The sequence below is a fragment of the Orycteropus afer genome, unplaced genomic scaffold (genome assembly GCF_000298275.1).
Source record: "Orycteropus afer afer isolate SDZICR_OR568_19922 unplaced genomic scaffold, OryAfe1.0 scaffold00061, whole genome shotgun sequence".
NCBI lineage: Eukaryota > Metazoa > Chordata > Mammalia > Tubulidentata > Orycteropodidae > Orycteropus > Orycteropus afer.
In genome coordinates, this window is record NW_006921648.1 from 8,164,775 (window position 1) to 8,181,265 (window position 16,491).

The window sequence follows — 16,491 nt, forward strand, 5'->3', positions numbered from 1 at the left end:
AGCGCCCCTAGAGGACAGAGTGGAACTGCCCACAGGGTCTCCAAGGCTGTCAGTCTTCACAGAAGCAAAGCCCAAACCACACCCACTGCGGTGGAGTCCATTTTGACTCACAGCGCCCCTAGAGGACAGAGTGGAACTGCCCACAGGGTCTCCAAGGCTGTCAGTCTTCATGGAAGCAAAGCCCAAACCACATCCACTGCCTGGAGTCGATTCTGACTCACGGCGCCCCTAGAGGACAGAGTGGAACTGCCCACAGGGTCTCCAAGGCTGTCAGTCTCCACAGAAGCAAAGCCTAAACCACACCCACTGCCTGGAGTCCATTCTGACTCACAGCGCCCCTAGAGGACAGAGTAGAACTGCCCACAGGGTTTCAAGGCTGTCATCTCTATGGAAGGAAAGCCCAAACCACACCCACTGCCATGGAGTCCATTCTGACCCACAGCGCCCCTAGAGGACAGAGTGGAACTGCCCCACAGGGTTTCTAGGCTGTCATCTCTATGGAAGTAACTGGCACGTCGTCCACCTGCAGAGCGGCTGGTGGGTTCGAACTGCAGGTCTTTGAGTCAGCAGCCAAATGTTTTAACCACTGTATCAAAAGGGCCAGAGCTGTGGGACCAGAAGCGTCAATTTTTACATCCAAACCAGGGACTCATTTTAACAAGGCTTTTAGATTAGAGGGTGAAAATTCCTGCACAGTGGGGCCCCAGTACCTGGGACCTTAGGTGAGTCCCTGCAGGTGAGGGAGGTGTGGCTCATTCGTGCTAAGTCAGGCTGGAGGGAGTCAACATGGTGGACCCCAGGTCGGCGATCTGGGCGTCAGCAGGCCAGGTGCGTGTCCGAAGCAGATGGGTGTCTGAAGCTTCAAGTGAGGAGAGGGAGCCCGAGGCCAGAGCTGGGCAGAGGAACGTGGCTGGGACGCGTCCAGCACTCTGCAGAGGCGCACAGGTGGGGAGTTACGGAGGCTGGCTCCTCGGGGCATCCGGCCTTCAGCCCTGTCTGCTGCAGGGCACACGTGCGGGGCTCAGGGCTCAGCTCCGGCCCCGTGGTCAGACGCTGCATTCCACACACGATGACCTGATCTCGGCTTGGATCCTCAGAGACCCCACTCTTTCCTGGGCCCCTGGCAAAGCCTGGAATCTGACCGTTTAGAGCAATGCAGGCAGCTGGCGGCCTCAGGGCTGTGCCTGAGCGTGGTCCCTGGTGCTCACAGGCCTATCTGTGCCCCGCAGGGCATCTGGGCACGACCGTGAGGTTCACCCAGCCCCAGCTAATGTGGGGCGGAGCCAATCCCCAGGCCTGATGGTAGGTGTCCACGGCCAACCACTAAATGTGGGAGAACTGACGCTGCCCGTCCCAGGCTCTTGGCTGCTTTTTAACAGGTCAGGAAACCTGGTTGCACAGAGCTCTTGCAAAGCAATGATCGTCTGCTGGCCCCTTGTTCGTCCCCATCGGTCCCTGTTCTCTCATGGCTTCACTCTCGCGTCCACTTCCTAGTCTGCGAACAGCTGAGGTCTTGCCCCAAGGGTAGCCTTGGCCTTCCTGTCCTGAGAGTTGACCGCAGCACCTAGGGATATGGGGGAGGAGCACGCCATCCACACACATTCCCTAAGGGCTGGCCTGGCTCCTCTCTCTCCCCATCCCGCTCACCCAGCCCCTTCATCTGGGCATGGGGACAGCCCACCAAGATGGGGCAGAGCTGGGGGCACAGGGAACACTACAGCGTAGGGAGCACTGAGCCCGGATCCTATACCAGCCCAGCGCTCCGCCAGGCGGCCAGCCCCTCGGTCTGTGTCTGGTGACTCTGTGCCCAGACACCTCACTGCTAACCTGCCAGGCCCTCCCGTGCTGCCTGGCATGTAGGTAGAGTGCTGAGGGGACTATAGTTAGTTACAAGGTTTATCTCAGCTACACAGGTCCCCAAGTGTGGCCACAGCGTAGGCACAGAACACACCCCACTTATCGCTGGGGACGGCAGCGCCAGGGTGGCTGCTGGCAGGAGGCTCCATGGGTGGGCGTGACGCCTGCTTCTGGGGCTCCCTCTAACCGACGGCCTGTGAGCCTTCCCGCCACCCAAGCCCTGATGGTGGCATGCAGCCTCCTCAGGTGGCCCTCGTGGCTACTCTCCTGTGAGCTATGCCCACGGCACGTGGAGACAGGCGTCAGCAGGGAGCGCCCAGGCGAGGGCCCCTGGGCATCCCCTGGCCAGGCTTTGAGCCGCTGCTCTGCTTGGCTCCAGGCCAACAGCTGCCCACGGCTCTAGGCCACACTGTGTGACCCGAGACCGTACGCGGGAGAAGCCAAGTGTATGCCACGCTCCATGGCAAAACTGCAGAAATGGGCCCGAAAGGGCTCAAGCAGTGCCCACGCCTTGCGGGGTGGAGAGTGGGCGGGCAGCTAGAGGAGTGGGTTTCCTGGGTGGCTGGATCCCTAAGGCTGCTTTTGTTTTCTGCGTATTAAGACAAACTTCAAACGTCCATCAAACCTGAGGGCATTCTGCTTTCAGCAGCGACACCTCCTTTGTTTCCATCACACAGCCCTCCCAGTTCTCAGCCTGGAGCGGGCCTGGGAGCCGCTGCGTCCCGACAGAGGTAGGGCCTTCCTAGAAACCGACCCACATACAGATCCGCTCGGCCCACGGGCAAGGCCACCCAGGGGCCTGACTCCAGGGCATCACGGCAACGTTAGGGACAGGCAGGTGAGCGAGCGGGGCAGAGAGCGATCCCCGACGGCGAGGCGGGAAGGGTCCAGAGCTCTGTCCCCATCCAGGAGCAAACGCCCCAACGGCCCCTCAATGGGTCAGTTTTTAGAACCGACTTCACACTAGTGTTTTATAGCTGCATGGACCAACGGGCAATTATCACAACTCATAAAGCGAGTCATAAAGCGAGGAAAACTGGTTAGAACTGTGTCATCCGGCGTGGCAGACCGTGGCCACACATGGCTACGTAAGTTAAAATTAATGTGAATTAAACAGAGTTCCTTCCTCTGCTACTTGAGTTCGCCGTTAAGTGCTCCAGCCCTGCTGCATGTCTCCATCCCGTGGCTGTTCTGGACGGCGCCGGGAGACACGGAAATGGCTGTCATTCAGTCCCGGAACGGCACTGTTTCTTCACCTGTGTATTTACCACAACTGCAGACAGAAATGCGACCCCATCACCCGCACGAGACACCTGGGCCTATGTGGTTAAGGCACAATGTCAGGCATGTTTGTAACCATCGTTAGTGACGGGGGAGGCCCGGCTACTGGGCCGTTGCGATCAACCTTCTGCACTTGCCCTGCCCACTAGGTTGCCGATCCCAGTATCTCCTTCACTCGAGAACCACGCAATTCCCAAACCAGCTGTTCTTCCCACTGATCCAGAAACAAAACACTGAACCCATTGCCGTCAAGTCATTCCCACTTACAGCTTTCTTTTAGGGTCAACTGCCCCACAGGGTTTCCAAGGCTGTAATCTTTACAGACGCAGACGACCACATATTTCTCCTGCAGAGTGGCTGGTGGGTTCAAACTGCTGACCTTCCAGTCAGCAGCCAAGTGCTTGACCACTGCACCAGCAGGCCTCCTCACCACCAGCCCAGGGCTAAGCTGTTGTTATGTGCCGTCGAGTCAGATCCGACTCATAGCGACCCCTCCTTGGGTTTCCGAGGCAGTATCACTACGGTAGATTGCCCAACATTCCTTCCGAGGAGATGCTGGTAGGTTTGAACCGCCAGCCTTCTGGTTAGCAGTCAAGTGCCTTAGGCACTGCGCCACCAGAGCTCCCGGGCTAAGCTGTAGCCAAGTTTAACTAGAACACAGGCCTGCCCACTCCTGGAAGGACCTGGCAGCTTCACGCTTTCCCACCTGCCCACCCAGCTCTGCCCTTACGAGCCCAACCCATGTTCAGCTTACATCTCGCTGCCCCCATTCAGTTAAGGGGCTTCACCTTCCAGCCTCTTTGGCCGTGAAGGTGGTTTCAAACTGGCAACTTCTGTAAGTACTACTCAGCGACCCTCAGAATCTCCATTCCAGACACCAGCCCAAGCACCATCACCAGGAGCTGGAGAGAGAGAGAGATTTCAAAGGCCCCGTGACCTGGTGAGGAAGGTCCCGGCTAGACCCTTGCATTGGGAGGTGCCACCTAGGTTAGGCTTTCCCCACCCCCTCGGGCAGAGCTCCCGACTCGAGGGTCGGTCCGAGACGGGGGCTCCAGGCATCCCTGTAGGTCCCCTTCCTCACGCCCCTTTACACTTTGCTACACAGCAAAGCTGCACTTCCCAGACGGTGGTACACAGATGCCACTTCCTTCAACATAATTACACATTTAATATGAAACCCAGCAAAGACAACTGGAGACACATGACCCTCTTGCTGGCTGCGGTGGTCCTGAGGTCAACTGGAAGCTCTCTGAGAGACCCCCAGGGAGGACTGGTGTGTCTGGGTGGCGCCCTTTTGATGGGGGCCACAGCTCACGTGAGAAACTACTGTTAAAGGTGAAAATGCCAAGCTTGACCCTTGGATGCTCTTTTCACTGTGAAATGTGGGTGAGCCAGCACGCCGCTGGGGGCAGGGCCACACGGACAGGCCACGGGCACTGCCACCCCCACCGGGGTCCTTGGGAGGTGGCCCCCTACTTGGCAGAGTGCGAGGCAGAAACGTGTGTCGGGTAGTCTGCTGTCTCAAAAGCAGCTTGTTTTCTGCCAACTCAAAACTTCTACCAACTCTCCCCAAGATCAGTTCAACAAACCCAAACTTGAGACGCTAACGGAATGAACAGGCAGGTCAAATGTAGCCCATGAAGGGGGCGTTACAGGAAGTGCTTGTGGAAACGGTCATTGGTCCCATAAGGGAGAGGGGTGATAAGCTTCGCTTACCCGCAACTGTAACCAACCTCTGGCCAAAAAAAAAAAACCCGTCACCACCTGAATGGGTCTCGGTACCTGCCCACAATGGCTTTGCTGCAGGAGGACCCGGGGGTCTGAAGGCAGCTCTCGGAGCAGGAAGGCACACGCAGGACGTGGACCCAGCCGGAGAGACGGGGCCCGGAATGGGGCACAAGCCGACTGCAGTGACCCGGCCAGAGGCTGGTCCACTCCAGCTGGCTGGCCCCTGGGCTCCGCCCACCACGTCCATAAATAACAGCCCACTCCTCTCAGCTGAACACATTTCCTCTCCGGGAGGCCACCGGCAGGCTCGGCATGACTGGCTGGCGGCGGGAACCCAGCATGCCACCAGCAATACCGAGACATGGGGATGGGGGGTACACCTTAGGCCTCGTAATAAACGAAAGGGGGTCTCGAGCCTGTTTGCAGGGTAGAGTAGAAGCCTCCTCCACGGCCATGTCACTCACTAAATTATAATTTTTATAGAAAATTTTATTCAACATACAACATGTTCCAGCAAAAAGGCAATATACAGGAAGAGGTGGTATACACTGCAGCTACAGAAGGAAACAGGAATACTGCGGGAGGATGGATAACCAGTGTGACTGCGGGCTCTATTTTACTGCACTCAGAACTAGACACGCGGCTGGCATTAGCTCCAGAGAAAGGAAACGCAGCTGGGATGGAAGTCAAAGTACACACAGTGAGTATCCCCATCACGAGAGCCACCTGCAAAAAGGGGCCGCCTCCCAGTGGGCGACTGAACGTGTCCGTCGTTAAATATACATTTCATTTCTTCCTTGCTTGCCCCTTTTAGCTTTTTTTTTTTTTCTTTACAAAGTCAACAGCTTGCTAACCACTAGTGAGCATGCCCTCCTTGCTACCGGCTCTCCCCTCTGCTCCGCCTGCTCCTGACATTCTGCTTCTCATCTTGTCGCCTGCTTCCAAGGACGCGCGAGAGCATCACAGTGGCCACGAGGCAGCGTAGTAATAAACCTTAGTTGTACTGAACAACGTTTTCGATTGGATAAAAAGACCCCGTGTGTCTGCCAGGCCTGGGTTCCGTGCGTCCGCCTTGCAGACAGGCTTCGGCATTGGGGCCGACGGAGATGAGCCGAGGCTGTTGGAGACCCCGGGCGGCTGGAGAAGAGGAGCCCGAGGAAGGGCCGACAGCGCACACAATGAAGGAGAGATGGCTATTGATTAGGTGTGGGTTTGTGTTTGGCCTTTACAGATGCACAGAAGGTCATGAAGGGTAACTGAAGGAAGGCAGTCGGACGGGCCTACCCATGAGACCAACGAGCTGCGCAGCTGGAGGGCAGGACCCCCCGGAAGGCAGCCAGCCGGCTTACGCCAACGCAAACAGACCAGAGCCTTTGGCCAGCGACCCGCGTCCTACTCGCCTTCTTCCCCCATTATGCTGACGGGGGCCTTGCAATGTGGTTACCGTAAAATAACTCTCATTGGCATCCAAGCTTTATAAAAACGGCTTCATTTTGCTCAAAAAGGGCAGTCCGTAGATACAGAGAAGCCAAACTGAACAGCCTCAACAAAAGAAAGTAACATGAGCAGCAAATCCTCTTGCTGAAGACCCCGGGCAGAGTGCACGTGCACCACAGTTCTACGGGTGTTAAAAAGGAGCGCGCACCCACGCACGCTCCCTCGCCTTGCACACACTGGGGAAGGAAGTCAGTTATGGATTTTAATGGCCTTTTCAAGGTACGTGTAACGACTCCTCTTGGGGGCTTTGTTGAAGTGGTCAAGCCCTAGCCAAGGCCGAGGGTGAGACATGTTACCTGGTGGGAGAGAGAAAAGCAACTGAGGAGGCACACTCTCAGGTCAGGAGCCCTGGCGCACAGCTCAGCCCGTCACGCGGCGTGGGCTGGCGGTCCGCGCTTACAGGGACACAGGACTTCTGCGGCCCCAGCAGCTCAGACGCAGCAGCACCTCAGGTCACCTGACAACTTACACAGAGCCGCCAACCTCAACCCTGCGCTTCCATTTGAAGTCCCCATCTGGCCCACATTTAATGCCAAACACGGCACAGTGTTTAAGTGCCTGGCAGTTCAAACCCACCAGCCACTCTGCAGGAGAAAGATGTGGCAGTTTGTTCCCATGAAGATGGCAGCCCTGGAAACCCCATGGGCAGTCCCTCTGTCCTACGGGGTTGGCAGCACCGACTCGAGGGCCTCCGGGGTCGGCAGCACCGACGACTGCAGGGCGACGTGTTTTGTTCAACACATGCCAGGTGCTTTAATCCTTACAAGAACCACAAGACCCCAGGCTGCCGTTTCTTTGATGTGCAAACCAGCCCAGGCTCCTGACAGGAGAACACTGAACCCAGGGCTGCACCCGCCTCCCAGCCACTCAGACGTCAACCGCAGCTGAGAAACTGTGTCCAGGGGAGGGCTCTTACCGGGCTGAGGCTCAAAGTCTTTCAAGTTTACTTCATACTCATCTTCATTTATGTACTGGTGTCGGCCCATCATTACAATTGCAAATTTAAACTAAAAAACAAAAGGCAGAACTCCGTCGTTAATGCTGGTTATGAGCAGACTCTCTCTGGCCAGCCCCTTCCGGGTGCGTCACCAGGCAGGATTAGGACACGCGGCCCGTTAAGCGCGCACCTTTTCAAACTCCTTCTCCTGGATGTCAAGCAGGCTCTGGATCCGCTTCATCACCTCTCGGAAATGCTCGCCCTGCAACGGAAGGCCACGCGTGCTTACACAGCTCGGGCTCACCTGCCGAGCCCGGGGCCAAGCTGCCCTCGGAGCCCACATGGACACCAGCATGCCACTCGGCAGCCGAGGACCCAGCCACGGCGGTAACTCAGGGATCACGGGAGACGACAGGTTTGACACGTGACGCTCAAGCCACTACGCAGACCCTCACCTGGTGTATCCTCAGTAAAAAGGGAATGCCGAAGGTTCCAAACACCTCTTTGTGGAAATGGGCCACCGTGATCAGCATCTCGTTCTCCTTGTCTATGTCCACCTGATCCAGAGGTATCTCCTGCGGACACACGTTTGAAACCCATGAGGGCGGAGTGCAGCTGGCGGGAGGAAGCAGCCGCCCCCGTCCCACGGCTCCTTCAGGACTTTCTAGCACACTCCTGCTCAGATGCCAGGCCCAGGCCGACTGGCAAGTCCACAGCTGAAGAGAGCAAGGCTTTTACAGCAGGAAACACTGGGCTTTGAGAGAAAGGCACCATCTAGTTTCTGTGGGAAATGCAGCAGCCCAAAGTTCCACAGGGACCCACAGTTCCTGCCTAGACTTGCTTGGTGGCCCATGTTTAGAACTGACTCCTCAGAATCTGAGTGGGCAGGATGGCACCTCAGGTATCACCTCAACTACCGGAAGCACGTGGAAGCTACTTCTCACGCTGTGGCAAGCAGACCAGCAGTGCCCCCACACCCCCGCCCAAGGGTCCAGGGTCCCACCAGCAGAGACAGGTTACCTCTATTCGAAACGTCCGACTCGTCGCGGGGGATAAACACTCTAGTAGTTCGTCTTCCTGATGCACACCAATGATTTTGTAGCTTACGATTTCTAGCAGCCTGAACAAAGCAAGGAAAAGGGAAAAGTGAACTACATATGCTCATGTCTGGAGAGAATAAAACTGTCCGACCACACGGACCAACAGTATAGTTTGCTAGAAGAATCTGTCTATAGGGCCCCCGAGACCTGCATGCATTTTTTTCCTGTTCAAAGAGGGTCTGAAATGTCACGAGCAGTTGTGTGCAGGAGACAGACAGCCATCGGTGGGGCGACAGCACACAAACCACCACCTCAAGGTGCCGCCAGCAGAGGCCTCCAGGCTGAGCCACGTTGGACGCATGCTGTCAGCTAGATGTTGGTCCACCTTTCCCACCACAATTCAAAACAGGCAGGACCTGCCATTTTCCTGATATGCTCTTGAGACAACAGCAAGGGCTCATTCTTTGCTTAACAGAGAACCCAACAGCCGGCCTGCCAGTGAGACAGTGGCGAGGACAGTGCTGAAACCTACGCTAGAACTGGAGCCAAAGGCCTGGGGGAGAACGTGGCCATCCGAGTCAGAAGGGGCCCACTCCTGGTCTCGGTCAAGCACTCTCTGAACCACACCTGCCCAAATCCCACCACCTCTGACAACACTTAACTACTAACAGGAGGTGAGGAAGGAAGGAGGCGGGTGTGTGTGTGTGTGTGTGTGTAAAAAAGAACAGCTGATAATTCTGACAAATTCATCAACTTTCCGCAAAAGACCAACTGAGGGGCGAGCGTGGGGCCCGGCCATGGGCCTGGTCTGCGTTTCACTGTCCTCTGGCGGCCGCCTCCTCTTCAGGAAACACTTGCCTGAGTTTCCCTGAGGCTCTGTCCCCGAGCTCGACGGCCTTTTTACATTCTTCCAGCAGGTCCCGGACACACCCGTGCTTGTCTGGATATAGTGTTATTTCCTGAGTAACAACAGAATGAAGTCAGAACTCGAGAGGAAACAGGACGGTCTCTGCTATAACACACCAACCTGACGAGAGAAGTGTGCACGGGCTGCTCTCGGCAGCCTCTGGCTGGGGCACACTTTGTCAACACGCCACTGAGGCGTGGCTCCTGGTCTTTACTGTTATTCCGCTGCACCGATGGTGAAGCTGACACAGCCAACCAGGCTGCCATTTCACAGCCTTCACCCAATGGCACAGTGATGCTGGATGCCTTCTTCACAAGGGGCATCGTTCCCGTTCAGCGAGCTCTGGTCCCCCTGCCCTCACCGCCTCATCTGTTTCACAGTCGTTTTGCCCACTTGATCTCATAGAGATGATTTTTTTTTAAGAAGTTCACTCCTCATGGGTGATATTCTTTATTTTATGAGCCAATCTGTTATCTAGCTTAAAGGTGACCGACCTCCAGGCATAAAGGTTTAAAGAGCTTCTCAAGGCAACAGTCGTGAAGGCTCCTCCAGTCTCCACTGGGCCAGGAAGCCTGACTTTTGAGGAACAGGCTCTGTTCCGTGTTCTTCTCCCGACCCACAGGGCTCCGTCTAGCGTGGCCCTTATCAGAGTGCCCAGCAGGGGCAGCCTGACACCATCTAGCTCGCCTGGCCTCAGGGTCGGGGAGGCCATGCTTCACGTAGGCACTCTGTCCTGCACACCAGTTCCTTCTCCGAGTCTCTTGCCTACCTTAACCCTCTCTCACTCTGGACGAGGCAAGACCAGTAGTTGTGTGGACCCTGAATTGTGAACTCACGCACTGTGGGATGACAGGCCCCAAACCGGGTGCCACTCAGGACTGAGGAGAGTCTAAGGAATGCCACCTTGTGGCGCAAAGCTTGTATTTACAGGACGGTCCCCAAAAAGGCCATCCGAAAGCCTGCCCAGCTCTCAGCACAGTGAGGAAAGGCGAGCAAAGCCACCCAGGTCAGGCACCGGTGTGCTCAGTAACATCCCCCAGTCACTCCGCACGTCTTCTGGGTTCCTGCCATACTGGTCGAGTTGGGAAGGTAAAAGACACAGAATCCATGCAGGGACAGGCTATACCCAGGCTGCTGTCTGTCTGGACGGAACTGAGCAGGGTCAGAAATTTTCCGCCCCAAAACTACAACTACACAGGGCAGGGCAGGGTTCTATTTTATAAGCAGCAAGGATTTTAGAAAAAGCTGTCTGACCAGGTCTTCTGCCAGGACCAGGCTTGATAGAGGAACTCTGGAAACAAGGCAGTCAGTCGATGCTAGCTGGTGTAACGGACACCTTTACAGCATGCGTGTGTTAGAGATGCTACTGCCCCAGGCCAGGTAGCAAGGTGTCAACCTCAAGACCCTGCCCCCATAGGTCAGACACATCACTGGAGGATTCAGGCCAACCGGGTTGTTATTTGCCCCACAGCCTGCAGAAGGCAGGTGGGGAAGACAGGGCGAACCATCAGACCCTCAGTCAAGTCTTCTAATTCTTCTCTCCCATTGTTTTTGTTCCCAAGGTTAAGGGTGAGGCGGAAACAATAATCAAGCTCCAAGAAAAGTGAAATTCAAGCTACTCAAAGACTCACCTCTTCCCTAAATTGGCTGTTCAACCATATACACTTAAAACTTCTTCTGTTTTCAAAGTCTGTGATTTTCATTTTCAGCTATTGAAAAAGAGAGGGTCACTTTAGATACACTTCCAAATAGCCCAAGCCGTGTCTCTATTCCCCATGGTGAATTAATTGGGACTCATACCTGCTGATAATAAAGTTTCTTAGGTTGTCTAGGCTTGAAGAATTGTAGAAGATCTCTTAAAGTACCTTCATAATTATGCCTAAGAGGATTCCCTGGGCCGTCCCTGTAGCTACACAAGAAAACAGCACAGAAATGAACAGCCTGGTCACTTGCCTGAAACACACGTCCGTGAGCAAGCATCCCAGCAAACCACTGCCTGCTGATACGTGCACGCACCACAGGGGCCTGGGCAGGGGCTACCCGGGACACACCCGCTCCATGAAACCTTCGTCCCTCTGTTGTCCCACTATTAGCCCTTCTGTGGCCTGGTGACACAATGCCCTCGAGCCGGGCAGGGCTGGCCCAGCAGGAGCCGTGGGCGAGTGTGGATGAGGGGACACAGCCGGTCCACAGTCTGGTTTTAGAGGAGGCTGTCAGTTATCCTGAGATCCTGCAGCAGTGGGACTGGGATGTGAGTGGTGACAATTCTGTGTCTACAGCTAAGCAGGGAGGGCCCGTCAAGAGGCTCTGTGTTAAATCAGTTCCGAGACGTTTTGGTGAACCACAGCAAACATGCAGCACAGGCCGGACGACCAGGGACCATGGCCACAGCTTACCCTTGAGACTTGAAAAACTGGAGCAACATCGGGTCTGTGTTAAGCCTCTGTGCAACCGTCTTTGCCACCTGGGAGGATAGGAATCAGAAGACAAAAGGGAAGGTCTACATTTTCCAGAAAGAACAGAAATCTGCCAAGAGCCTGATCATACTGCAATATTATTTGGTTACATTATTAAGTAAAGGAGCTCTGGTAGCAGAATGGCTAAGCACTTGACTGCTAACCAGAAGGCTGGTGATTCAAACCTACCAGCCACTCCTCGGAGGGAAGGTTGGGTGATCTTGCTTGGGTTTCCTCGGAAACCCAAGGAGGGGTCGCTCTGAGTCGGGTCTGACTTGATGGCACGTAACAACAACAGAATTTCTCCTTCTAACAGGATCCACCCAGCTCCTCAGACCTCACCAGGGAGTGCACAGCTGACAAAGGTTAACTTAAAGACTTTCACTTTAATGTGAGGTCCGTAGAGTTAGGGTGGGGAGGAGTCTGACAGAAACCCCAGTGGTCTCAAGGAGGCGATGGGGCAGGTGAGGATGGCCCTGGTTCCCATGGAGAGACTAGCCCCGGTTCACTTCCCAGGAGAACAGCCCCAGACAGCAGCAACCTGCCAGCTCCTTCCGGACCAGACCTGCTGGACAGCCTCTCCCTCAGGCATTTGAAAGAAGAAACCAGGCTTTCTGGAATCTGAAGGGAGGAGGCCCTCGTCCAATACCTGAAAATAATTCATCCTATTGGACAGCGTGACGACAAATCCCGGATCATTCGGGATTGTCTTGTCACAGAAAATGACATCGACGCGGTGGTAGAGGTCTCGGAAATACTCCTTTGCAGTGGGGAGTTCACTGTTGTCATTCTCCGGGTCATCCCTGGAAACGAAGACCATTCGCAGGTTGAGTGATAGGCCACACTGACCTGAATGGCATCAGCACCCTTGCAGTTGGAGTCAGCCTCCCTGTGAGCTCAGCCCAGCTTCCTTCGAAGCCAGGTATGTACAGCAAAGGCCGATCTGCGCGCGGTGAGCTCCGGGCCAGGGCAGGGGACAGCAAAGGCCACTCTGCGCGCGGTGAGCTCCGGGCCAGGGCAGGGGACAGCAGAGGCCGCTCTGCACACATAAGCTCCGGGCCAGGGCAGGGGACGGCAGAGGCCGCTCTGTACACGTGAGCTCCGGGCCAGGGCAGGGGACGGCAGAGGCCACTCTGCGCGCAGTAAGCTCCGGGCCAGGGCAGGGGACGGCAGAGGCCACTCTGCGCGCAGTGAGCTCCGGGCCAGGGCAGGGGACGGCAGAGGCCACTCTGCGCGCAGTGAGCTCCGGGCCAGGGCAGGGGACGGCAGAGGCCGCTCTGTGTGCGGTGAGCTCCGGGCCAGGGCAGGGGATGGCAGAGGCCGCTCTGCGCGCGGTGAGCTCCGGGCCAGGGCAGGGGACGGCAGAGGCCGCGCTGCACCCAGGTGAGCAGGTGCTCACATTAACTTCCTTGGTCTGACGACCACCGAAACAAGCACACAGCACACGCCAATCACTCCTCCCACACAGGGCACAGGGAGAGCCCATGCTCTCCACCAGGATTCCACAAACTATGGCTTTTGTGCCACAAGGGCAGGGCAGAATGGCTGCTAAGCCTGAAACCTTTGCTATCTGGTCCTTTCAGAAAAAGCCTGAACGCTTTGTTCCTGACCTCGGAACCCTGTCCTCAGAAAGCTGGATTTAGCATCAGGCAGAGTCTGAGCCCACCCTCCATTCCACTTGTCTAAACCCGCAGCCTGAGGTCACACGAAAGGACCGTCCAAGGACCTGCAGGCATGTTAAGGAGGACCACCTTGTTAGTCCACACGTCTCCTCGGCCAGCAGCGCTCACGACCACTGTAGATGTTTTAGGAAAGCAGACAGGGCATTAAATGACAAAACTGTCCACCAGTGCTAATTCCAAAACCCGCAGAACACCAGGTAACTTCCACAAAACGTGGCTCAGGGTCTAGAGGCAATTTTGCGCTCCAGTTCTAGGGCTCGGGAGAAAAAATTTCAATATTGGTACTAAGCACAATACTTGGAAAAAAAAAACACTTACTTCTGAAATACTATAATGTCACCATCCATTAGCTCATCGAGGGCTTTATCAAGAGACACATCATAGTCCTGAATTCTCTCTGTTAAATTCGGTTTAACTTCCTGAAAAGAAAGATAGGAAACACTTAAAAACCTAAGGTCTGAGTACCGACGAAGATGGCCGTAAAGTACATAATAGCAGACCCCACATGCATATACAGTATTTTCTCTACACCCAGCCAAGCGGGAAACGTGGCGCCACCATCACCTGAGGCCACGGGGCTGGCATAACAGACACCCCCCCGCCCCCCGCCACTAGTAAAGACAGATCAATATGGGAAAATGAAGCGGCATCCAGACCTCATAGAGGATAAGACTAGTATCTTGGATAAATCCTGCTCTGTCACACATAACTGGGAGCAAGTCACCTAGGATAAAGGGAGAAAAAAGTTCACAGCTGGAACATACCAAGACTTGGTCCCCTCTCCGCAGAGGGAGCAGACACAAGGACTTACGTATTTTACAGGATATCGGTGTGTAGATGTGCCCGCAATAATTCAAGCTCCGGGTTTTGGGATCATACATCTTCAAAAACAACATGACATCATCTAGGAGGTTAACCAACAGGCTTTGTTAGGCTCTTTATTCTCACAGTGACATTACAAAAACTAACAGTACGCTTAGTAAACTCAGTGACCACCAAAATGACAGCTTAAGGCATCTGACAGGTTACACGTCAGGTGGGGTTTATCATGGCTCCAGAGAAAAGGGCCACACATCAAACTCACTGCAATGCTACATCCAGGGCAGCAAACTAAGGAATCCTGGGTCAAGAGCTGGCACTTCCTGCGAGCCTGCCCAGTGTTACCAGGGACCCACGAGAACAGCTGCCTTTGGCAGAGACGTGGCCGGCCACAGCACTAAAATCCCACAATGCTGCAGCAAGGGTCAACCAACTGACCCACCTGTGTTGTTACAGGAAGCTTCCTGAAACAGGGCCTGCTCGTTCACTCACACACTGCCTACGGCTGCTTCCACACCAGAGAGGCAGAAGCTTTTGGAAGGACAGGATGCCCTCAAAGCCTAAGATATTCACAGCCCACCCTCAACAGGAAACGGGCCGACCCCTGTGCTACATGCCCTGTCAACTGCAAAGAAGACCTAAGTGATTAGCAAACACAGGGGCCAAGATCAAGGAGGTACCATGACATCTCAACGCTGCTGCCACCTGTCACCCGCCCAGAAGACAGCGTCAGCCTGGACTTCATCAAGAAGCCTCAGCACTGCGGGGTTTGGTGACCATTTCTGGAACGTGTCAAGGGAACACCTCCCAGCGGGCCGTGTTTAGTCTAGGACTCCAAGCCTCCCACTCTGAAGGCAGCTGGGCGTTTCGTTGGCACTTACGATCCTTATCAAACTTGGGTAATGTTGCCCCACTAGCAGCCAGCTCAGGATCAACTGTTTCCAGGAATATTGTCCAAGGGTTTTCATTATCGCTGAGTTCAATCATCTATTTCCAAAAGAGACACTACTTTTAGACGATCTTAATGGCTTTGGTGACAGAGCAAATAATCATACTCAAGCACTGTAGAAAACACCCAGGTCTATGTCACAAAAGGGGAGCCCAGTGCATGGGGTGAAGGCCTTCTGCCGACGCAGGTGAAAGCCCACTGTCCCAGACACTCACCGTCTTACTGCCATCAGCTCCGTTATCTAACATGGCCGGTCGCTTTGTTCCATTACTCCTCGCTTGCATGGGCCATAACCGAATTTGATCTTGTGGAAATCCCTGAAAAGTTTTTAGAAATAAATTAAACCCAACCCAACCCGCATTTTAATCCCATCATTGGATGATTCTGTGAGTGCTGGGGTGGGGGTGGGGGGGGTGACAAAAATTATCACTCTCCTCTTGGCTTCTCACAGTGGCCCCCTGCTACAGATCCCACTGAAAAAATCAGGTCAAAAGGGCAGAGACCTGTTTCTGAAAACCTCAGGTTCATCTGCACCACAGCCGAGCTCACGATTTGTCTTCCACACACACCTCAAGACAGGACATGTGACCCAAGAAGGCCACAGATGGTCCTCCCCTTCTGGCCCTGAGGAAAGTGGCTGGAACCTGGAGGCAACCCAGGGCAGCAGGCGCTCAGGCGGCACTCACCATGGTCTGGGACAGGTTCTGGACAAACTCGGCCAGCGGCGAGCTCTTCAGCACTTTGAACACCGTGTATTTCACCTTCTCCTCGTCATACATGTCATTTCCTTGGTGGCCGCAAAACTGGTCCTCGGTGACTATCTGCAGAAACGCACACAGGCACAGAACAGAGCTCACAACGGATGGGACAAAACAACTGAGGCTGCGCTGGCAGGCCAGGCTGAGACAGGAAAACACTCCTAGCAGACTCCTTCTCCAGCCGCTTCCTCAGGGGACCAAGGAGAGCCACCTCATCACAACCACCAAGATCCAAATCGAGTGTCGGTTTACACAAGACAAAACCTGTGTTTCCGATCTGGCTCTCAGCCATCACTCACCCTCCCTCATCCACCAGCAGGTGGGACTAGACAGGAAGCTAGGTGGGGTCGTCCAACAGCACAAAGCCAGGACACCCAACCAACCTCTCCCCCAGACATTCTTCTGGTCGACCGAACACCTCTGTTTGCTAACACTGAATCGTGAACCAGAAGCCTCTGATGACGAACCTGCTCTAGTGAGACCCGCCTTCCTTCCTGCCTGCAGCCCGTGCTCAGCCTGGACAGCCACCCCCTCTTCCCACTGGGACAGGTGTGATCCTGCCCCCCCCCCCCCCCCCCCC

General features: G+C 55.1%; 1 protein-coding gene across 1 annotated transcript in view; it reads right to left on the bottom strand.

Annotated features, from left to right (window-relative positions):
- Positions 1–6,552: 6,552 nt before the first annotated feature.
- The window catches only part of USP7 (ubiquitin specific peptidase 7), a 39,224-nt gene continuing 29,285 nt past the window's right edge, over positions 6,553–16,491 (bottom strand). The window contains exons 16-31 of the mRNA XM_007939617.2: positions 15,840–15,974; positions 15,369–15,470; positions 15,086–15,191; positions 14,197–14,289; positions 14,042–14,109; positions 13,704–13,804; positions 12,353–12,506; positions 11,644–11,711; positions 11,048–11,156; positions 10,879–10,956; positions 9,199–9,299; positions 8,321–8,420; positions 7,756–7,875; positions 7,491–7,562; positions 7,280–7,370; positions 6,553–6,659 (exon numbers count right to left, since the gene is read on the bottom strand). Of these exons, the coding sequence (XP_007937808.1) occupies positions 6,553–6,659; positions 7,280–7,370; positions 7,491–7,562; positions 7,756–7,875; positions 8,321–8,420; positions 9,199–9,299; positions 10,879–10,956; positions 11,048–11,156; positions 11,644–11,711; positions 12,353–12,506; positions 13,704–13,804; positions 14,042–14,109; positions 14,197–14,289; positions 15,086–15,191; positions 15,369–15,470; positions 15,840–15,974 (1,605 nt within the window). The remainder of the gene's footprint in view (positions 6,660–7,279; positions 7,371–7,490; positions 7,563–7,755; positions 7,876–8,320; positions 8,421–9,198; positions 9,300–10,878; positions 10,957–11,047; positions 11,157–11,643; positions 11,712–12,352; positions 12,507–13,703; positions 13,805–14,041; positions 14,110–14,196; positions 14,290–15,085; positions 15,192–15,368; positions 15,471–15,839; positions 15,975–16,491) is intronic.